At 41.7% G+C, this 23,221-nt stretch overlaps 1 protein-coding gene across 6 annotated transcripts in view; it reads left to right on the top strand.

The window, feature by feature from the left end:
- UBAP2 (ubiquitin associated protein 2) overlaps positions 1 to 23,221 on the top strand; it is a 128,733-nt gene that overhangs the window by 27,605 nt on the left and 77,907 nt on the right. For 2 of the 6 annotated variants that reach the window (XM_078061390.1, XM_078061389.1), the window contains exon 2: positions 13,147 to 13,286. The exons of 1 other annotated variant lie outside the window; for it this stretch is intronic. In XM_078061390.1, coding sequence (XP_077917516.1) covers positions 13,188 to 13,286 — 99 coding nt within the window. In that variant the 5' untranslated portion in view covers positions 13,147 to 13,187. Of the gene's footprint in view, positions 1 to 4,444; positions 4,506 to 13,146; positions 13,287 to 21,709; positions 21,882 to 23,221 lie in introns of those variants that run through there. 3 more of the 6 variants (XM_078061387.1, XM_078061388.1, XM_078061392.1) reach the window with 3 other exon arrangements.

The following is a 23,221-nucleotide window of genomic DNA, read 5'->3' as shown; positions in this document are numbered from 1 at the left end:
AGTAGTGAAAGGAACAAAACAAGATGAGTGTCTGGTCTTATTTATGATATGATTAGGAAGGAAATTTAAATTTAGAAAAAATAGTAAACTAAAATACATTGTATATAAGTACTGTTGTATTTAAAGAGAAGCTAATATATTAAAAGCATTAGGAAATAAAATTCTAGAAATCTGTAGCCTGTTGTGGAATATTTTGAATGGACTTTGATAGAAACTTAAGGGCTTGTTAGTGTGATCTATCCTATTTGAACTATTTATCTTTATCCTTCTGGGTCACTAGGCCAGAAATGAAAATGATCATGAAACTTTGCATTTTAATTTTGCATGTTTGTTTATTAGGGCAGATTGTTATTTTCTGATTGTTTTTCAAGTATACATTACTTTAAATTTTTATCAAATATTGAGTATATAGAATAGAATACTTAGATATTGATGATTGTAACGTGTTGACTTCAGAGAATTTATGTGAAGTGTGTAATCAATGATCAACATTTATAAAATACATAAATATGAAGAACAAAAAAAATATTCATGTACCATGACCTAGTTAAGAAAAAAATCTTTTGAAATTCATGGTCTGCTACTTCCCAGTCCCAACCTGTGAATTAGGTAAAGTGAACCCCTATCCAGAATTTTGAGTTTATCCTTTCCTTGCTTTTCCTTATAATTTTAACACCTTTTTACAAACAAAATTAATAATTATTTATGCTTCTTGAGTATTAATGTAACCATAGTATGTATATTGTTTAGTCACTGTGTTTTCTTTTTCATTTTCCCATAGAGTATGTTACTGAGACTCAGCCAACATGTATATAGCTATTATCCATTTTCACTGCTTTATAGTATTCCTTGGTAGGAATATATTGAAGATGGTGTTTGGGTTGTTGCCTTGAACATACTAGTTACATGTTTTTTGGTACATATATGCTAGAGGTATATATATCTTGGGGAGGGGGTATAAGCCAGGAAGTGTAATTGCTAAATCATAGGGTATATACATGTTCACCTTTATTAAATAATGCTAGATTGTTATAGCAACAGGGGCTCGAGGGAGATCAAGAGTCACATACCCTTCTGACTGAGCTTCCAGATGCCTCATAGTATTTTTCTTTCTTTCTTTTTTTTTTTTTTTAAGAGTTTGTTTGAGAGAGCGAGAGCGAGCACATGAGCAGGAAGGAGGGGCAGAGGGAGAGGGGAGAAGCGGACTCCCAGCTGAGCAGGGAGCCCAATGCGGGACTCGATTCTAGGACCCCAGGATCATGACCTGAGCTGAAGGCAAATGGTTAACCGACTCAGCCACCCAGGCAGCCTGTTTCCTGAAATTTGTAATTTTGCTTTTTGTGTATCATTAAAATACTTGTAAACTGGCTTTTTTTTTTTTTTTTTTAATTCAAGGGAAAGAGAGCATGAGGGGGGTGGGTGGAGGGACAGAGGGAGAGGGAGAAGCATACTCCCCGCCGAGCAGGGAACCCAATGTGGGACTTGATCCCAGAACCCTGAGATAATGACCTCAGCTGAAGTCAGAAGCTTAACTGACTTAACCATCCAGGTGCCCCTTGTAAATTGGCTTTTTTTTTTTTAAGATTTTATTTTTAATTAATCTGTACATCCAATGCGGGGCGCAGACTCAAAACCCTGATATCAAGAGTTGCATGCTCCTCTGGCTAAGGCAGCCAGGCGCCCCTAAAATTGGCTTTTTAATGTATGGTCTAATAAAAAATCATTTTTTTAAAAAGTATAATCAACCACTCCTTTCAACCTCACTTCTTTAAAAGTTTACCTTTTCTCATCACATGTACTGCCATCTCTGTTAGAAATTATATCTGTGGGGCGCCTGAATGGCTCAGTCAGTTAAAATGTCTGCCTTTGGCTCAGGTCATGATCTCAGGGTCCTGGGATTGAGCCCCACATTGGGCCTGCTTGGTGTGGAGTCTGCTTCTCCCTCTCCTTCTGGCTCCTGGCTCTCACTCTATCTCAAATAATAAATAAAATTAAAAAAAAAAGAAATTATATATTTTTAAAGATTTTATTTATTTATTTGACAGAGAGAGACACAGTGAGAGAGGGAACACAAGCAGGGGGAGTGGGAGAGGGAGAAGCAGGCTTCCCGCGGAGCAGGGAGCCCGACACGGGGTTCGATCCCAGGACCCTGGGACCATGACCTGAGCCGAAGGCAGACACTTAACGACTGAGCCACCCAGGCTCCCCTAAACTTTTTTTTTTAAGCAGTCTCTACCCCCAACGTGGATCTCGAACTCCCAACCCAGAGATCAGCAGTCACGTGTTCTTCTGACTGAGCCAGCCAGGCCCCATGAGAGTACTTCTAATTTTTAGAGCATGGTTTTTAGCCTGGGCATCCGTGGACACTGAGGGGGGTGGTGGAATGGGGTTGTCTATTGCTTTGGGGAAGGGTATGAGAGATCTAAACCTACTGAAATTTTCACAAGGTAGAGTTGTGCATGCATATGTGTTTTTCTGGGGGAAGAGTCCATACTTTTCACCAAATTGTCTAAGTACTTAATGACCCAGAAGGTTTAATGAGACTCAAAATACTAGAATGAAACACATCTTTTTTTCTTTTTTTGAAGATTTTATTTATTTGAGAGAGAGAGAGCATGCGCGTGAGCACCAATGGGGGGGAGGGGCAGAAGGAGAGGGAGAATCAGGCTCCCCGCTGAGCAGGGAGCCCAATGGGGGGCTCAATCCCAGGACCCTGGGATCATGACTTGAGCCAAAGGCAGACTTAACCAACTGAGCCACCCAGGCACCCAGAATGAAACACATATTTAATGAAAAACGTTATTTAAGGGGCGCCTGGGTGGCTCACTGGGTTAAGCGTCTGCCTTTGGCTTAGGTCATGATCTTGGAGTCCTGGAATCAAGCACCGCATCAGGCTCTCTGCTCAGCGGGGAGTCTGCTTCTCCCTCTCCCTCTGCGCTCACTCTCTTGCGCGTGCTCTCTCTCAAGCAAATAAATAAAATCTTAAAAATATATATATATTATTTAAACGTGTTATTTTTACCTTTAGTGAGATTGTGAATCTTGCAGCTAGGATTGTAATAAGTTGGAGAGCCTTCTTTAGGAAGGATATTTTCAAATTTATTGAAGCTTATCGGAAAGGGCCCCAGTGTTAGAGGTAGGTATGAGCAGCTCTTCACCTGGTGACATCATCTATGCCTTGAATAAATGGACTTTTTTTTTTTTTTAATATTTTATTTATTTGACGGAGAGAGAGACAGCGAGAGAGGGAACACAAGCAGGGGGAGTGGGAGAGGGAGAAGCAGGCTTCCCGCCGAGCAGGGAGCCCGATGCGGGGCTCGATCCCAGGACCCTGGGATCATGACCTGAGCTGAAGGCAGACGCTTAACCGACTGAGCCACCCAGGTGCCCCGAATAAATGGACTCTTGTTTAAAATCCAAATTCTTTTATTTTGTGGGATATTTCAGTTACCACATGGTAAATTTTTAAATTTTATTTATTTGTCAGTGAGAGAGAGAGAGCGCACAAGCAGCAGGGGGAGCGGCAGGCAGAGGGAGAAACAGGCTCCCCGCTGAGCAAGGAGCTGGATGTGGGACTCGATCTCAGGACCCTGGGATCATGCCCTGAGCTGAAGGCAGATGCTTAACCGACTGAGCCACCCAGGCATCCCTTGTGGATATTTCAACAAGGGATTTATTCATCTTAACCCACATCTCCCTTGATTATTCAGTTAAATTGTGATTCTGAATTTCTGATGTTTGATTTGCTTTCATGGTTAATATGTGGATTAACGGCACTATATGTATATTCAGGATTTCTGCTTTCACTTGGGATCCTCTGTGTCACTCTTCAGTTCTTTTTACTTGTTTTCTATTGATTTCCCCTTATATTCACCTTAGTAGTTGTCACAAGCCTTTGCCATTTTCTTATATTCCTCTACCCACCCCCCATCTAGTATTCCTTCTCTGCAGATATTTTTGTCTATTTTACTAAAAATTAAAGACCAATACAACAAACTCTGTTGACTATCTCTCCTAATCATAAAAATTTAGCTGCTCTTATGCCTCTCTTTTTCTTCATTCTGCTGGGTATGGTGACGGATCCCTCTTTTTCTCCAAGTGGATCATTTTCCTTCACTGCTGTCTCAAATGTGTTGCCTCTCAGTTATCTCCTCTTCAGCCCATGCATAGGTGTCTCTCTCTTTTTTTTATTTAAAATTTTTAAAAAGATTTTTTCATTTATTTTTTTGAGAGAAAGGGAGAGCACATGTACGGGGGCGGGGGGCAGAGGAAGAGGGAGAAGTAGGTTTCTCGCTGAGCAGGGATCCCAAGGCGAGGCAGGGCTCCATCCCAGGACCTGGAGATCATTACCTGAGCTGGAGGCAGTTGCTTAACTGACTGAGCCACCCAGGCGCCCCCTCTCTTTAATTATTTTTTTTTTTTTAGTAATCTCTGCACCCAACTTCAGGTGCAAAGTCACGACCTGGAGATCAGGACTTGCATGTTCTACACAGTGAGCCAGCCAGGTACCCCTAGGTCTCTTTTGTTCAGTAAATATGTATGTATTAAATTGTGCGTACCTCCCATGTTCGGCCCCAGAAGAACAAGGGTGATGGGACAGAAATAAACACTTTCCTCAAGGGGCTTAGCATATATTAGACTTGATCAGTGTTCTTCATCCTTTTTTTTTTCTTTTTTTAAGATTTTATTTATTTGAGGAGAGCACAAGAGGGGGGAGGGTCAGAGGGAGAAGCAGATTCCCTGCTGAGTGGGGAGCCCAACGTGGGGCTCCATCCTGGGTCTTCAGGATCATGACCTGAACTGAAGGCAGACACTTAAACGACTGAGCCACCCAGGCGCCCCAGTGTTCTTCATCCTTGCAAAACTCTTCTTTGATGCTCTCTATCTCCTAGCTACCACGTCTTTCAAGTATGCTTAGTTTGCTGTCTGTCTTCCTCACTTATCTTGGCTTTTTCCTCATCACTATTTTTTTTTTTTTTACTGAAGCTGTATTGATAGTGGTCACCAGTGAAGACCTAGTTGGAGTCCCAATGGACATTCCATTCAGTGATTTAAAATTCTTGAAATTTAAAAGGTTTTACTTCCATGTTATTTTATTTTTTAAGATTTTATTTATTTGAGAGAGAGAGTGAGCGAGAGCACAAGCAGGGAAGAGAGCGAGAAGCAGGCCTCCCGTGAGCAGGGAGCCCAATGTGGGGCTTGATCCCAGGATCCTGGGATCATGACCTGAGCAGAAGGCAGACACTTAACTGACTGAGCCATCCAGGCGCTCCTCCATGTTATTTTAAATGATAATGTTGTTCAACATTGCTGTTTTTCTGAGTGTATATGACTGTCCTGAAAAGTTAGGGAGATGGTTAGGTGTGGTACAGATGGACTTTGGAACTTGTTGCTGTGTGTCTTGTTTTCATAGTTAAGAGTTTTGTCTCTTCCAGCTTGCCCTCTTGCCACTGTTTTCCTAGTTTAGGATTATGAAGGCAATGGTTATTTCATAATATAGTATGTAGTTTGGTTTGTAGGCTCTGTACCCCAGGAAATACGCAGTTAGGACTCCCTGTATTGCATCTTAATGGTCTATGTAGAACCTTTCTTAGCTTTCTTTCTTTCTTTTTTTTTTTTAAGATTTTGTTTATTTATTTTAGAGATAGAGTACGCGAGCACGGGTAGGAGCAGATGGAGAGGGACAAGCAGATTCGACATTGAGCGCAGAGCTGGAGGTGGGGCTCGATCTCATGACCCCGAAGTCATGACCTGAGCGGAAATCAAGAGTCGAATGCTCAACCAACCAAGCCACCTAAGCTTCCCCCAAGTTTTATTTCTGATTCTTAAAATGGGAATTATGCCAAGTTCTGTAGAGTGTTGTTGAGGATTACTGGGAGTAATGTATATAAAATATTAACTTGGTAGTCAGCACATAGTAAATTTCAATAAAACATTTTGTTGTTTTCTTTTTTTTTTTATTTTTTTTTAAAGATTTTATTTATTTATGTGAGAGAGAGAATGAGATAGAGAGCATGAGGGGGGCAGGGTCAGAGGGAGAAGCAGACTCCCTGCAGAGCAGGGAGCCCGATGCGGGACTCGAGCCAGGGACTCCAGGATCATGACCTGAGCTGAAGGCAGTCGCTTAACCAACTGAGCCACCCGGGTGCCCCATTTTGTTGTTTTCAACATGTTCAGTATGTCCACAGTAATCCTTCACCTTGTTTGGAGTTATTCCTGAATCTCACTCTCCAGAAGCTGTCGATTTCAACTCTTAGGTGTTTCTTATGCCTCCTTCCCGCCTTTTTTTTCAGTTTATATGACACTTTCTTCTCTTCTATCCTCCCAGTATTATATAGTGATTTTTGGTTAGATCAGTATTCACTGTCCATATTATTATAACAATATAAATGTTATAGTTGAGCCATATTGCACCCCTTTTTTTTTTTTTTGGAATTAACAATTGTTTTTTTCCACCGTCCTTAGTTTTCTAGGTACCCACCACTGATTAACCTCTATACTTTCTTTCGTATGTGCAAATTCTAAGGGTTCTCAAAAACATTTTCTTGGAGGCATCTCTTTGGTTGCCCTCTTTCCTCCGATTAGAATTCATTGCTTCATAGGCCTCCTAATAGCTGTCTTCTTGATCTTTTTTCACCGTCATTGGGGTGATCCTTCTCCTGTGTTGGACCCTGTTGGACCCCTTTGTTATCCCCCCCGCCCCGTTCTTGGCAACCAGTCACCTGTTTTCTATCACTGTAGTTTTGTCTTTTCCATAATGTCAAAATAAAATAGAATACTATTGAATCATAATGAATTTGAGGCTGGATTCTTTCACTTAATATATTTGAGGTTTATCTCTGTTGTGTTTATCAATACTTCATTCTTTTTTATTGCTGAGTAATATTCAACCATATGGTTGTGCTCCAGATAATTCAACCTTTGAAGGACATTGGCTTATTTTCGGTTTTAGGGGACTGAGTAAAGGTGCTATGAGTATTCAGATGGTTTTTCAGGGAAGTGGCCCATGGCCATTCCAAGCTGCAAGGGAGGCTGTGAAATTATGTATTTAGCTTTTTGCCCTCTTCACAAGAGGATCGCAAGGGAGAAATAGTATGTTGTGAATGGATATTGGTAGGTAATTCATGGTGTTAATTGTAAATAGCTTCTCCTTGGTTTGTTCTTTTGTTTTTGGTTGGTTCCTGGAGTGTCCTGATTTTCTGAGCTATTGCATATGTGTACACAACTTGGTTTTGTCTTTAAATTGATAGGTACTTTTTTTTTTTTTAAGATTTTATTTGTAGAGAGAGAGAGGGAGTGAGTGTGCAGGGGCAGGGACAAAGGGAGAGGAGAGAATCTCAAGCCGACTCCCTGCTGAGCACAGAGCCCAATGTGGGGCTTGATCTCATGACCTGAGCTGAAATCAAGAGTTGGAAGCTTAACCGACTGAGCCACCCAGGCGCCCCTAATTGGCATTTAAAAATTTTTATGGCATTTATTTTTTTTTATTTTTTATTTTTTTAAAGATTTTATTTATTTATTTGACAGAGAGATAGAACAAGTAGGCAGAGAGGCAGGCAGAGGGAGAGGGAGAAGCAGGCTCCCCGCTGAGCAGGGAGCCCGATGCAGGGCTCGATCCCAGGACCCTGACCTGAGCCGAAGGCAGCCACTTAACCGACTGAGCCACCCAGGCGCCCCCAATTTTTATAGCATTTAAAAAATACTAATTTATTTTCCAGAAAGCGCATTCGTGCAAGTGGGGGTGGAGGGGCAGAGATAGAGGGAGCGAGAGAATCCCAAGCCGACTCAATGCTCAGCGTGGACCCCAACACAGTGTTCTCTCCCACAACCCCTAGATGATGACCTGAGCTGAAATCAAGAGTCAGATGCTCAACTGACAGAGCCACCCATGTGCCCCATTAAAAAAAATTTTTTTTTAAAGATCTGGCGAGAGAGAGCAGAAGGGAGGGGCAGAGAGAGAGGGGAGAGAGTCTTAGGCAGACTCCACACAGAGACCTATGCAAGGTTTGATCCCGTGACCCTGAGATCACGACCTGAGCCGAGACCAAGAGTTGGACGCTCAACCAGTTGTGCCACCCAGGTGTGCCCCTTGATTGGTATTTTTTTAAACATTTATTATTATTAATTTATTTGACAGAGAGACAGCACAAGCATGGGGACCGGCAAAGGGAGAGGGAGAAGCAGGTTTCCCACTGAGCAGGGAGCCCGAAGCAGGGCTCCATCCCAGGACCTTGGGATCATGACCTGCCGAAGGCAGATGCTGAAGTGACTGAGCCACCCAGGCACCCCTATTATTTATTTTTTTAAAAGTAAGCTCCTTGCCCAATGTGGGCTTGAACTCATGACTCTGAGATTTGTTTGCTCTATAAACTGAGCCAGCCAGGCATTCCCCCCCCCATTTTTTTTAGATTTTATTTATTTTTTGAAAGATTTTATTTATATGAGAGAGAGAAGAGAGCGCACGTGCGAGTGAGGGAGCACAAGTGGGGTGAGGGGCAGAGGGAGAAGCAGACTCCCTGCTGAGCAGGGAGCCCTGTGAGGGGCTTGACCCCAGGACCCCAGGATCATGATCTGAGCCGAAGGCAGATGCTTAACTGACTGAACCACCCATGCACCCCTAGGTTTTATTTTTAAGTAATTACTGCACTCATTGTGGGGCTGGAACCCATAGCTCCAAGATCAAGAGTCACATGCTCTACTGATTGAGCCAGCCAGATGTCCCACTTGGTATTTTTGCCGAGTGTAGAATTTGAGCTTGGAAATGAAACTTTTAAGGCATTGCTGCATTGTTTTTTAAAATTGAGGTAAAATATACAAAATAAAATTTGCTCTTTTAACAGCTTTAAAGTGTACATTTCTCTGGAATTAAGTACATTCAGATGGTTTTGTGATCAGCACTACCATCTTTCTTTAGAACTTTTTATCTTCCCAGAAATTTCAAAACCATTAAGCAGAACTCCCCAGTCCCTCCAACTCTCAGCCCCTGGTGACCACTTTCACATTTGACTATGAATTTTTAAAAAGATTTATTTATTTAATTTGTTTTTAATAGATTTTATTTATTTATTTGGAAGAGAACGAGCACAAGCAGGGGAAGGGCAGAGTGGAGAGGGAGAAGCAGGCTCCCCACTGAGCAGAGAGCCCGATGTGGGGCTCGATCCCAGCATCTTCGGGTCACCAGCTGAAGGCAGATGCTTAACTGACTTGAGCCACACAGGTGCCCCTAAGATTTATTTATTTGAGAGAGAGACGATGGGGGGGGGGCACAAGGGGGGCACAGGGAGAGGAGAGAGAGAATCCCAAGCAGACTCCGCATTGAGTACAGAGCCTGAATCTTAGGGTCCTGAGATCACAACCTGAGCCAAAACCAAGAGCTGGACACCTAACCGACTGTGCCACCCAGGTGCTCCTTGACTATGAATTTGACTTATTATAGGGGCGCATGGGGGCACAGTTGGTTAAGTGTACGAAACTTGGTTTCGGCTTAAGTCAGGACCCTAAGGGTCGTACTCAGTGTGGTATCTGCTTGAGACTCTCTCTCCCTCTCCTCTACCCCTCCCCAATGCTCACTCTCACTCGTGCTCTTTCTCTCTCTCATAAATAAATCTTTGAATTTGACTATTGTAGGTAACTCATATAAGTAGAGTCATGGAGTATTTGTCCTTTTGTGACTGGCTTATTTTACTTAGCATAATGCTCCTGGTTCATCCATATGTAGCATGTGTCAGAATTTTCTTCTTTTTTGGGACACCTGGCTGGTTCAGCCTGTGGATCTCCAGGTCATGAGTTCAAGCCCCATGTTAGGTGTAGAGCCTACTAAAAAAAAAAAAATTTCTTCCCTTTTTTTTTTTAAAGATTCTATTTATTCATGAGAGATGGGGGGGGGCAGAGGGGAAGCAGGCTCCCAAGGAGCAGGAGCAGGGAGCCCAATACGGGACTCGATCCCAGGACCTTAGAATCATGACCTGAGCTGAAGGCATATGCTTAACCAACTGAGCCACCCAGGCGCCCAAATTTTCTTCCTTCTTAAGGCTGACTAATAGGGGTGCCTGGCTGGCTCAGTTGGTAGAACATGTGACTCTTGATCTCAGGGTTGTGAGTTCAAGCCCCACATAAAAACTAAAAAATAGGGGCGCCTGGGTGGCTCAGTCGTTGGGCGTCTGCCTTTGGCTCAGGTCATGATCCCAGGGTCCTGGGATGGAGCCCCGCATCGGGCTCCCGGGTCCGCGGGAAGCCTGTTTCTCCCTCTCTCTCTCCCCCTGCTTGTGATTCTGCTCTCACTGTGTCTCTCTCTGTCAAATAAATAAATAAAATCTTTAAAAAAAAAAAAAAACTAAAAAATAAAAATAAAAAAATAGAATATTATTCAGCCTCTTATGTATATGCTACGTTTTGCTTATCCATTTATCTCTTGGTAGAAACTTGGGTTGCTTTCACTTTTTAGCTATTGGGTATAATAGTGCTATGAACATGGGTATATAAATACCTCATTGACACCCCACTTTCAGTTTTATTTTTTTGTATATACTCAGAAGTGGAATTGCTGAATGAGATAGTATTTTTTTTTTTTGAGGTTGCTATACTGTTTTCCGTACTGGCTGTTCCATTTTACATTTCCACTAGCAGTATACAAGGGTTACAGTTTCTCTGCATCCTGTCCAAAATTTAATTCCTGTTTTTATTTTTATTGATTGGTTTTTAAGGATTTTATTATAGAGAGCGTGAGAGAGAGAGAGAGAGAGAGATCATATGAGCAGGGGTGAGGGGTAGAGGGAGAAGCAGACTTCCCAGTGAGCAGGGAGCCTGATGCGGGACTCGATCCCAGGACCCTGGGATCATGACCTGAGCTAAGGCAGATGCTTAACCTACTGAGCCTCCCAGGCACCCTATTTATTTTTTTAAAGATTTTATTTATTTGAGAGAGAGAACATGCGTTGGGGGGAGGGGCAGAGGGGGAGAGAAGCAGACTCCCTGTGGAGCAGAAAGCCAGATAGCGGGGCTCCATCCCAGGACCCCTAGATCATGAAGGCAGACGCCCAGCTGACTGAGCCACCCTGGTACCCCTAATTTCTATTTTTAATTCTTATTGTAGAGGGCGCCTGAGTGGCTCAGTCGTTAAGCATCTGCCTTTGGCTCAGGTCATGATCCCAGGTCCCTGGGATCAAGCCCCGCGTCGGGCTCCCTGCTAGGCGGGAAGCCTGCTTCTCCCTCTCCCTCTGCCTCTCCCCCACTCATGCTCTGTTTGTCTCTCTGTATCTTTGTGTCTCAAATGAATAAATAAAATCTTAAAAAAAAATAGTGGTAAAATAAATACTGGTTAAGAACAGTTGGTGATGTTTGAGATTTTTGTTTAGAATCGCTATAATCATAAACCATAGACTTTTATTTCTTTATTTTTAAGATTTTATTTATTTTTCTATTATTTTTTAAAGATTTTATTTACTTATTTGACAGAGAGAGAGACAGTGAGAGAGGGAACACAAGCAGGGGGAGTGGGAGAAGGAGAAGCAGGCTTCCTGCCAAGCAGGGAGCCCGATGTGGGACTCGATCCCAGGACCCTGGGATCATGACCTGAGCCGAAGGCAGATGTTTAATGACTAAGCCACCCAGGTGCCCCTATTTTTTAAAGATTTTATTTGTTTTTTCATGAGATACACAGAGAGAGGCAGAGGCAGAGAGAAGCAGGCTCCCGTGGAGCAGGGAGGCCGATGTGGAACTCGATCCCAGGACCCTGGGATCATGACCTGAGCCAAAGGCAGACGCTTAACTGACTGAGCCACCCAGGCACCCTTTTAATTTTATTTTTTAAAGAGATTTATTTTAGAGCGCAAGTGAGAGTGTGGGTGGGGAGGAGGGGGGAAGAGAGAGAGAGTTTTAAGCAGACTGTGTGCTGAGCATAAAGTCCCACATAGGGCTCAATCTCACAACCCTGAGATCACGACCTGAACTAAAATAAAAACTCAGATGCTTAACTGACTGCACCACCCAGGTGCCCCTAAGATTTTATTTTATTTTTTATTTTTTATTTTTAAAGATTTTATTTATTTATTTGCGAGAGAGAGAGAGTGAGTGAGAGAGCACAAGCCATGAGGCGGGTGGGAGGGGGGAGAGGCAGAGGGAGAAGCAGACTCCCTGCAGAGCAGGGAGCCCGATGCGGGACTCGATCCTGGGACTCCAGGATCATGACCTGAGCCGAAAGCAGTTGCTTAACCAACTGAGCCACCCAGGTGCCCCAAGATTTTATTTTTTGTTTTTATTTGAGAGAGAGAGAGAGAGAGCATGAGCTGGGGGAGAGGCAGACTTCCCACTGAGTAGGGAGCCTGATGGCAGGGCTCGATCCCAGGACCCTGAGATCATGACCTGAGCCGAAGGCAGACACTTAACTGACTGAGCCACCCAGGCACCCGTAAGATACTATTTTTAAGTAATCTTTTTTTTTTTTTAAGATTTTATTTATTTATTTGACAGAGAGAGACACAGTGAGAGAGGAACACAAGCAGGGGGAGTGGAAGAGGGAGAAGCAGGCCTCCCGCCAAGCAGGGAGCCCGATGCGGGGCTCGATCCCAGGACGCTGGGATCATGACCTGAGCCGAAGGCAGGCGCCCAATGACTGAGCCACCCAGGCGCCCCTATTTTTAAGTAATCTATGCACCCAGTATCGGACTCGAACTCATAACCCTGAGATCAAGAGTTGCACACTCCACTGTCTGAGTCAGCCAGGTGCCCCAACTGTAGACTTTTAGATTGCATTAGTAAAATTGGCTTAATTGTTACTAGGAAAATGTAAAATCCTAATGGGTTATTTCTTGAGAATTGTGGTGCTTTGTTTTGTTTTTTAAGCTTTTATTTATTTATTTGAGAGAAAAAGATCATGCACAGGGGTAGAGGCAGAGGGAGAGAGAGAGGGAGAAGCAGACTCCCCGATGAGCAGGGAGCCTGAAGTGGGGCTCGATCCCAGGACCCTGGGATCATGACCTGAGCCGAAGGCAGGAGCTTAACCCACTGAGCCACCCAGGTGCCCCGAGAATTTGTGTTTTGGAGACCTGTTATGTTTTGTCTCGTGTTTTCTCCTTATTCCTGAATTTTATTCTTCTCTTATACTATAATTTGGAAGTTTTGCTTACTACCATGCCTGCTTTCTTGCAGATTTTCTATTTTGTACATACGTTATTTTGTATATACTGTATATGATGACTTCGGTGAGCAGTGACCGTTCCCGAGGTGCTCGGGAAAAAACACAAATTTCAGCGTCACAGGCATCACAACTACAGAAACAAGTAGTACAGGTAAGTTTTTGTGGAACTCTTCTGTAGAGTTATGTTAATTAGGGAGCACATACTCTCCTTTGTTGGATACCTTAGGATTTTGAATCTTGTTTTTATTCATTTTTTTTTTTTTTAAAGATTTTATTTATTAGAGAGAGAATGAGAGTGAGAGCATGAGGGGGGAGGGTCAGAGGGAGAAGCAGACTTCCTGCCCAGCAGTGAGCCCGATGCAGGACTTGATCCTGGGACTCCAGTATCATGACCTGAGCCGAAGGCAGAGACTTAACTGACTGAGCCACCCAGGTGCCCCCAAAATCGAGCATTTTATACATGTTTTTGACTAGATTTGCAAACCCTTTTTCAGAGGCCCATCATAAATTTCAGATTGACGATTTGATTATACTTTGACAGCTAATTACAAGTACTTTTTTATAATCAGTCATAACCAAGTGCCCTCTTGATGTTAAGGGAGTAAGGGAGACAGAGAGAGTAGACTCTATTGTTGCTTTACATTTTTCTGTATAAGGTTAGCCTTAAATTTTGCTTCTATCAATAGACTTAAAACTCTGCTGTTCAGTGCTTGTTCCTAAATACATTTACCCCGATAATTATTCACAACTGATATGAAAGACTACCTCTTGTTGGAAAAATTTTGACTTTTTATACTAGATCCTCCTTTTGTAGGTGAATGCTTAAGAGGCTATTCAGGAAACTTTTTTTTTTTTTTTAAGATTTTATTTACTTATTTGACGGAGAGACACAGCGAGAGAGGGAACACAAGCAGGGGGAGTGGGAGAGGGAGAAGCAGGCTTCCCGTGGAGCAGGGAGCCTGATGCGGGGCTCGATCCCAGGATCCTGGGATCATGACCTGAGCTGAAGGCAGACGCTTAACGACTGAGCCACCCAGGTGCCCCATTCATGAAACATTTTCTTATCAAAGAAGAAATACAAGTTATGAGTAATCATAGGTGCAACCCTGTTTATAATCAAATATAAATTAAAACAACATTTTATTGTTGTTTATCCAGTCAAGATTAAAAGTGTAATCTTTTAGGGGTGCCTGGCTGGCTCAGTCGGTGGAGCATGCGACTCTTGATCTCACATTGTAAGTTTAAGCACCACATTGGGTGTAGAGTTTACTTCAGAATAAAATCTTTTTTTTTTTTTTTTTTTTAAGTGTAATCTTTTAGGGTTGCTGGGTGGCTCAGTTGGTTAGGCGTCTGCCTTTGGCTTGGGTCATGATCCCAGGGTTCTGGGGTGGAGCCCACCATTGGCCTCCCTGCTCATTGGGGAGCCTGCTTCTCCCTCTTGCCCCTGCTTATTCTCTCTCTCTCAAATAAATAAGTAACATCTTTTAAAAAAACTAAAAAAGAAAAAAAAAGTGTAATCTTTTAAAGAGGGCCAAATGAAATGTTGGGAATGTAAATTGTTTCTATCTCCCACCCAAGTAGAGTCCTTGGGCTGATTTCCAGTGAATCAGTCTCCAGACTGGAGGAGGGAGGGCTCTCTTCCTCCCAAGGGTTGTTGTCACTAATAGTTTTCCATGGGCACTTTGGGGATGGCTCATTTTATGTAATTAGATGAAAAATTGCCCACTGAGCTGTGGGAAGGATTCTTAGACCCTTACATTCCTAGTTTTCCTTTTTAAAAAAGTATGGTGAGAATTTCTCAGAAAAGCAGTATGAATAACATTGTTCATGTTCATTTATGCATGAATCCCATTTTAGGAAGTATTTCCTAAGGAAGCAACCTTAAACTGGGGGTGGGGGTAGCGCTTTATTCTGTAAGATGTTTGTTGCCCAGTTCTAAATGTCCAAAGGTAGGTTATCTCAGGACACCTCTATCAAAGCAGAGGGATGTAAGAGAGAAGACCATTAACTCTTAGATTCTGAATAAAGTGGGTCTGTCACTTTCCCAACTAGATGAATTACTTAAATCTCTTTGAACCTCACTTAAAAAGAAAAAAACCCAAAAAACATGCTTTGAGATTTAATCCTGAATATCCTTCATCCAGATCTCCCAGATATTAACATTTTTACCATGTTTATATTTTTCTCCTTCCTCCAAAAAAGAAACTACATACAGTTTTTCCCCACAGCCTTTTGAGAGTAAGTTGTAGATGTGGTGAATACCACATCTGAGTACTTCAGTATGTTATTTGTCAAGGACATAATTACAGAACAGTTATTAAAAAATCAGGAAATCAACTCATGTAATCTACGGACTATATTACTATAGTCCCAGTTGTCTCAATAATGTCCTTTTTAGCTAATTAAGTCCTTTATCGTACATTGTATTCAGATGTGCGTTCTTGTCATTTTTTTTTTTTTTTTTTAAAGATTTTATTTATTTGAGAGAGAGAGACACAGCCAGAGCAGGAACACAAGCAGGGGAAGTGGGAGAGGGAGAAGCAGGCTTCCCGCAGAGCAGGGAGCCCCATGCGGGGCTCCATCCCAGGACCCTGGGATTATGACCTGAGCCGAAGGCAGACGCTTAACGACTGAGCCACCCAGGCGCCCCTTTTCAGTCATTTTTAATGTGGAACTTCCTTTCCTCTGGTTCATAACATTGACCCATTTGAAGAATATAGGCCAGTTACTTTGTAGAATAACTATCAGTTTTAATTTGTCTGAGATACTCATAATTAGAATTATGCATTTTTGAAGATTTATTTATTTTATTTTATTATTTTTTTAAGATTTATTTATTATTTGAGAGAGAGTGCGCAGAAGTGGGGGGTAGGGGCAGAGGAAGAAGCAGACTCCCCGCTGAGCAGAGAGCCAGATTCGAGACTCGATCCCTGGGTTCTAGGATCGCAACCCGGAGCTAAAGGCAGACACTTAACCGACTGAGTCACCCAGGCACCCCAGAACTCCAGATTTTTAAAATGTGACATGGAGGGGCGCCTGGGTGGCTCAGTCGGTTGAACGTCTGCCTTCGCTTTGGGTCCTGGGATCCACAGAGGTGGGCTCCCTGCTCAGCGGGGAGTCTGCTTCTTCCCTCTCCCTCTGCCCCTCCCCCTGCTGCTTTCTCTCCCTCCCTCTCTCTCTCTCATAAATAAATAAAAGAAAAGTGACTTTTCAGGATGGTTGTAAGGAATTAGAAATGGTGTAGGTTGTATTCAGGAATTGTTAACCTTTAGTCATTGTATATTCCACATAAGTTATGAAGTGATTATAATACCGTTTGAAATTATGTTGGAAAATGCCTGGTTCCTGATCAACTGAGACAGGACCCAAAATTATAGTATAGAACAACTGTTAAAACAAGAAAAAAGAAAAGACAAGTAGACTATGTTAATAATGTTTATCTTTGGGTGGTAGGCATAAGGATGATTAAAAAAATCGTATTTCATTATATTTTCCAAATTTTTTCATTGGCAAATACAACAAAAAATATTTGGCTTACATAGAAAAGTTGTCAACACATTCTTCACTGTGAAAGTAGCTTAGCTCTGGGGCGCCTGGCTGGCTCAGTCATGGAGCATGCAACTCTTGATTTCCAGGTTGTGAGATCAAGCCCTAGGGGGCGTGGAGTTTACCTAAAAAAATTAGGAGGAAAAAAAGAAGAAAGTAGCTTAGCCTATTATAAGCCAAGTGAATGGAAGTAATGCTGCTTTTCTTGGCAAGACCTGACAGTTGGGTGGTGGATGTCACTAGTGTTTGTCGTAGGGTAGGGTGCAGTCACCTTGTTTAACTTCAAATTATCAGTTGATTTTGCTTTTTCCTCTGATTTTTCAAGTTGTACAGATTTCTTGACATTTCCCAGAGGTTGTCTGAAAGTTTCCTGTCTTAGTTGAATTTATGTTTGGGGTTTTCTTTATCGCATATTTAACGTAATTTTCTTGGCTAGGTTAGTCACCAAAGGTAAAAAATATTTAAAGTTCTGATTTAAAATGCTTTTTATTTCATTAATATGATAGGCTAGTACTGCAGTACTGTAGTTGTTAAACATCTGTTAAATGCATCAGGTCCGCTTTCAGAAGTTATGTCTAAATGGCCCTCTTAGGAAGAATACAGATGATATCATTGAAGAGAAATGCAAAGAATATTTGAGTCTAATACTTAAGCTGAGAAAATTAAGTCTGAATAAATTAGTAATTGGTATTTACCTAATGTATGACTTTACATTTTATTATAATTATTATTTTTTTTTCCAAAGATTTATTTACTTGACAGAGAGAGACACAGTGAGAGAGGGAACACAAGCAGGGGGAGGGAGTGGGAGAGGGAGAACAGGCTTCCTGCCGAGCAGGGAGCCGGATGTGGGTCTCGATCCCAGGGCCCTGGGATCATGACCTGAGCCGAAGGCAGACGCTTAACGACTGAGCCACCCAGGCGCCCCTTTACATTTTATTTTTTATTTTTAGGTATGTATGTGTAATTTTAAAGTAGACTCCACGGAACCCAACATGGGGCTTGAACTCCAGATCCTGAGATCAAGATTTGCATGCTCTACTAACTGAGCCAGCCAGTGGCCCCTTAACTTTACATTTTAGAAATTTGGAGGTGAAACAATATAAAATGAAAATGTAAAAAATATGTGGAAGCCCCAGACTGTTACCTATAGCAAAATGCTATTACTAATAACTATTCTTAAAATCTTAAGTGAAAGTCTGTGAATTCAAGTGTTTTCTTGCTAATACTTTGTAAGATAGTTTAATAGAGTCAGGGGAAGCATTTTGTGTGTGTGTGTGTGTGTGTGTGTGTGTGTGTGTGTGTGTAACTTGGTACATTAAGGAATCAAAGGCAGTTCTCAGGCACTTTTCAAATTTAAATATTGCTGCTTTTAGATCTATTATTAGTGACTGTTCCCCCCCACCCCACCCCCGCCCCATTACTTTTAATCCCATACCCATTTCAGAAGGATACTACAGCCAGAGTCCCTGGTTTTATGTGTGTCTTGTACTCTGTGACATTGCTGTGTGTTATATTTTCTGTCTGAAATGTCTTGAACCAAGCACATTTTTTTTTTTTAAGATTTTATTTTTTTATTTGTCAGAGAGAGATGGAGAGCACAAGCAGGGGAAGCGTGACAGGAAAGAGGGAGAAGCAGGGTGAAGTGTTGAAATTTCCCCCCCTAACATTTTGTTAGGAAGATGTTCAAATACAGAGAGTCTTTGAAAAGAGTTGTATGGTGAACACCCATACACTCAAAATTAGCTTTTTTTTTTTTTTAAGATTTTATTTATTTGAGAGAGGGAGACAGAGATAGCGAGAGAGAGCACAAGCAGGGAGGAGAGGGAGAAGCAGGCTCCCCGCGGAGCAGTTAGCCTGATGTGGGGCTTGATCCCAGGACTCTGGGATCATGACCTGAGCTGAAGGCAGACGCTTAATGACCAAGCCACCCAGGCACCCCCCAAAATTAGCTTTTTGATATATTTGTTTTATTACATCTGGCTAGCTATCCATTATTTTATCTTATTTTCTTGATGAATTTCAAGGTAAATTAAAGTCATCAATATAGTTTAGTCCTACGCTCTTTAGCATATACACATATATAACTAGAGTTTGATATTTGTTTAGGTCCCCCCCCCACTTTTCTAAATTGAAATTTACATAGGGAGACATTTTAAGTGTTACCAGATTATTTTTTGTTGGATGCATGTACCTGTATAACTCAGTCCCCTCTCAAGATACAGAACATCACCCTCATCCCAGAAGCTTCTGCGGCTTTTATTATGTTTTCTTGGTGCAGACATCCTGACTTCTTTTAGGGTTCTGGCAATTTTCTTTATGTACTGCTGATTTCTTTCACCTTGCCTCTAACTCTCATTTTATCTTTTTTTTTTTTTTTTTTTTAAGATTTTTTAATTTTTATTTGACAGAGTACAAGCAGGCAGAGGGAGAGGGAGAAGCAGGCTCCCCGCTGAGCAGGGAGCCTGATGCGGGGCTTGATCCCAGGACCCCGGGGTCATGACCCGAGCCGAAGGCAGACGCTTAACCGTCTGAGCCACCCAGGGGCCCCTCATTGTATCTTTTTGTGTGCCTCTTTTCCCTTAAGACTCTGCAGGTTTCCCATAACTAATGTGGACTGTGTTTTCTAGTCTTCGCACATGTTGTAGTCATTTTCCTCAGTCTTCAAGTATAAAATGACAGAAAAAAACATCATCTTCCGTTATATCCCTTCCTTCTTATGGCAACCACACTAGCCTAGACCCTCATTACTATATTCTTAGACTGATAAAATAGGTTCCTCCCTAGCTTGGAGGCAGTGTGATTCACTCGGCACTACATACCTGTGGTAGTTAGGAACCCTATGCCTTTAACACCCAGCATAAAGTGTTAGTAAATTGCTTAGGGGACACTATGGTGTTGAACTGTACTACTATGTCTAAGATCTTTCCTAGCAATAAAATTGAAGCTCCACTTCACGATTTAATAATCTTTATAATAGGAACTTTTTTTTATCTTATGGAAAGATAATGCTTCAGGGATGAAGAATTTCATGATGGCTGCTTGCCAGATTGTTGTTGGCCCTTTCCTGTATAACAGTTTTTCTGAAGTTTGCATGCATATTGTAAGGGTGTATATTTGGACATTTTCCATCTTTATATATGTATGCTCCTACCTTCCTTGCTTAATTGCCTCAGGACTTTCCTTGTCTAATTGCTTTAATTAGACCCTCCAGTACAAAAGGTTAGAACAGACACCTTGTTTTGTTCTTGATACTAGGGAGAAAACTTTCATTTGTCTTTCACTGTTAAGTATGTTGTTAGCTGTGGTTTTTGTAGTTGCCTTTATTAGGTTGAGGAAGTTCCCTTCTATTTCTGATTTGTTGAGTCCTTGTTACCATGAAAGGATATTGGATTTTATCAAATGCTTTTTCTGTGTCTTCTGAAATATTCATGGGGTTTTGTTATTTTATTAATATGATCTATTACATTGTTCAGATGTTAAACAACCTTGAATTATTGGGATAAACCTTACTTGGTAATGGTATATAATCCTTTGTGTATGTTGCTGGTTTGCTAGGATTTTGTGAAAGATTTTTTCATCCATAGTGGTATTTTTCTGTAGGTGTCTTTTCTTGTGATGTTTTTGATTTTGGTATCAGGATAATACTGACCTTGTAGAATGAGTTAGGAAGTGTTCCCTTCTATATTTTTTGGAAGAGTTTGTAAAGAATTGGTATGCGTGTTAATTCCTTCATCATTTGGAAGAATTTACCATTGAAGCCATCTGGCCCTGGGCTTTTCTTTGTGGGAACTTTTTATTTATTTATTTTAAGTTGGCTCCACAACCAACATGGGACTTGAACTCAAGGCCCTGAGATCAAGAGTCCCATGCTCTTCTGACTGAGCCAGCCAGGTGCCCCTGTGGGAACTTTTTGATGGCTAATTCAGTCACTTGTTATAGAATTTTCATTTTTCTTGACATAATTTCAGTAGTATCTTTTTAGGAATTTTTTTTGTCTAGGTTATGCAGTTTGTGGCATACATTTGTTTATGGAATTTTATAATCCTTTTTATTCCTCTAACATAGGTAGCGATGTCCCCAATTTCATTCCTGATTTTAATGACTTTAGTCTTCTCTCTCCTTTCTTGGCTGATCTAGCTAAAAGGTTTTGTCGGTTTTGTCGATTTCCCCTCCGCAAAGAATCAGATTTTTTTTTTTTCCTACTGTCTTTTTCGTTTATTTTTACTGTTGTCTCTGTTACTTCCTTCTTTAAAAAATAAACTATTTTGGAACGGGCTCCTGGGTGGCTCAGTCGTTAAGCGTCTGCCTTCACCTCAGGTCACGGTCCCAGGGTCCTGGGATCGAGCCCCGCATCGGGCTCCCTGCTCTGTGGGAAGCCTGCTTCTCCCTCTCCCACCCCCCCTGCTTGTGTTCCCTCTCTCGCTGTGTCTCTCTCTGTCAAATAAATAAATAAAATCTTAAAAAAAAAAAAAAATCTCTGCACCCATCATGGGGCTTGAACTCTCAAACCCGAGATCAAGAGTCATATGCTCTACCAACTGAGCGAGACGGTCACCCCTTCTGTCATTAATTCTTAGCTTTTTATTTATTTTTCCTTTTTAAATTTTTTACTTAAAATATTTCACCCTTTCACCTTTTATTTCTCTTGAAGCATTAACTGTTAAAAGTTTATTTTTGTGTTCCTTCTTTGTGTGTAGTCCTCATTTTTATTTCTGAGTTATAAAAAGACATAGTTATTTATGTATTATATAATTTTCTTTATGCCCAGAGCCTTTTTAAAAGATTTTTATTTATTTGAGAGAGAGAGTGCATGAGCAAGGGGAGGGTGTACAGAGAGAGAGAGAAGCAGCAGACTCCTTTCCCCTGAGATCATGACCTGAACCAAAGTCAGACACTTAACCGACTGAGCCACCCAGGTACCCCATGCTCGGTGCCTTTTAGTTTTGAGATAGAAGATAGCAGTTGGGCTGTATTCTTTTTTTTTTTTTTTAAGATTTTATTTATTTTTTTGACAGAGACACAGCAAGAGAGGGAACACAAGCAGGGGGAGTAGGAGAGGGAGAGAGAGAAGCAGGCTTCCCGCTGAGCAGGGATCCCGATGCGGGGCTAGATCCCAGGACACTGGGATCATGACCTGAGCCGAAGGCAGACGCTTAACGACTGAGCCATCCAGGCGCCCCAGGGCTTTATTCTCTAGGTACTTTTTTTTTGGTGTGTTTTCATTGGTTATGGGGGTATTATCTTGCTTCTTACTCTGTTTTTCTTGAAATAACTTTGTATGGGATTTGACCTTTATTTTTCTCTTGCTCTTATTTATGTGCAGTGAGTTTTCTTGGACTTTCAGATGGCTACATGGTTCTGAGTGGCTTTTCTAATTTAGAATAAATTAATAATTTATTAATTTAACTAATAAACCCTAGAGAGTTTCTTTTCTGTGTAATTACGTTGGCTTACTTTCTGAGATTTCCTGGCCCCTTCCCCTCCACCATTGCGGACCTTCTTTTCTTTCCTGTATATGTGGCTTAATTTTTTTTTTTTTAAGATTTTATTTATTCATTTGTCAGCGAAAGAGAGAGCGAGCAAGTGAGCACAAGCAAGGGGAGCTGCAGGCAGAGGAGGAGGCAGGCTCCCCGCTGAGCAAGGAGCCCGATGCGGGGCTCGACCCCAATGACCTGAGCCGAAGGCAGACGCTTAATGACTCAGCCACCCAGGCACCCATTACTAAGTATATTTTAAAAAGATTACCCTTACTTAGTGATTTAAGAAATAAAAATTAGACCAAATAGAGACCATTTTTCATTGATTAAATTGGCATTTTTTAATTTTTTAATTTTTATTTATTTTTTATTTTTATTTATTTATTTATTTTTAAGATTTTATTTATTTATTTGAGACAGAGAGAATGAGAGGGACAGAGCACATGAGAGGGGGGAGGGTCAGAGGGAGAAGCAGGCTCCCCGCCGAGCAGGGAGCCCGATGCGGGACTCGATCCAGGGACTCCAGGATCATGACCTGAGCCGAAGGCAGCCGCTTAACCAACTGAGCCACCCAGGCGCCCAATTTTTATTTATTTTTTAAAGATTTTATTTATTTATTTTGACAGAGAGAGAGAGACAGCTAGAGAGGGAACACAAGCAGAGAGAGTGGGAGATGGAGAAGCAGGCTTCCTGCCGAGCATGGAGCCCTACGCGGGGCTCGATCCCAGGACCCTGGGATCATGACCCGAGCCGAGGGCAGACGCCTAACGACTGAGCCACCCAGGCGCCCAAAATTGGCATTTTTTTTTAAATTGGAAAGATTTTGAAAACAGGCTGTTTTATACTGCTGGTGGAGAATAAATCTTTGTAGCCAGTGTGCAGAGAATTTTTGAACAGATGGTTTGAAATGTTTTTTTCTTTATTTAATTTAAATTCACTTAGCCAACATACAGTACATCATTAGTTTCAGATGTATGAAACATTTTTCTAGATATTTCTTTGGTCAGTAGTTTCACATCTTTGTACTTATTCTAAGAAAGTTATCATGGATATGTGTACA

Source organism: Halichoerus grypus, chromosome 14 (assembly GCF_964656455.1).
Source record: "Halichoerus grypus chromosome 14, mHalGry1.hap1.1, whole genome shotgun sequence".
Taxonomy (NCBI): domain Eukaryota; kingdom Metazoa; phylum Chordata; class Mammalia; order Carnivora; family Phocidae; genus Halichoerus; species Halichoerus grypus.
This window is presented reverse-complemented; position numbering and strand designations above follow the sequence as displayed.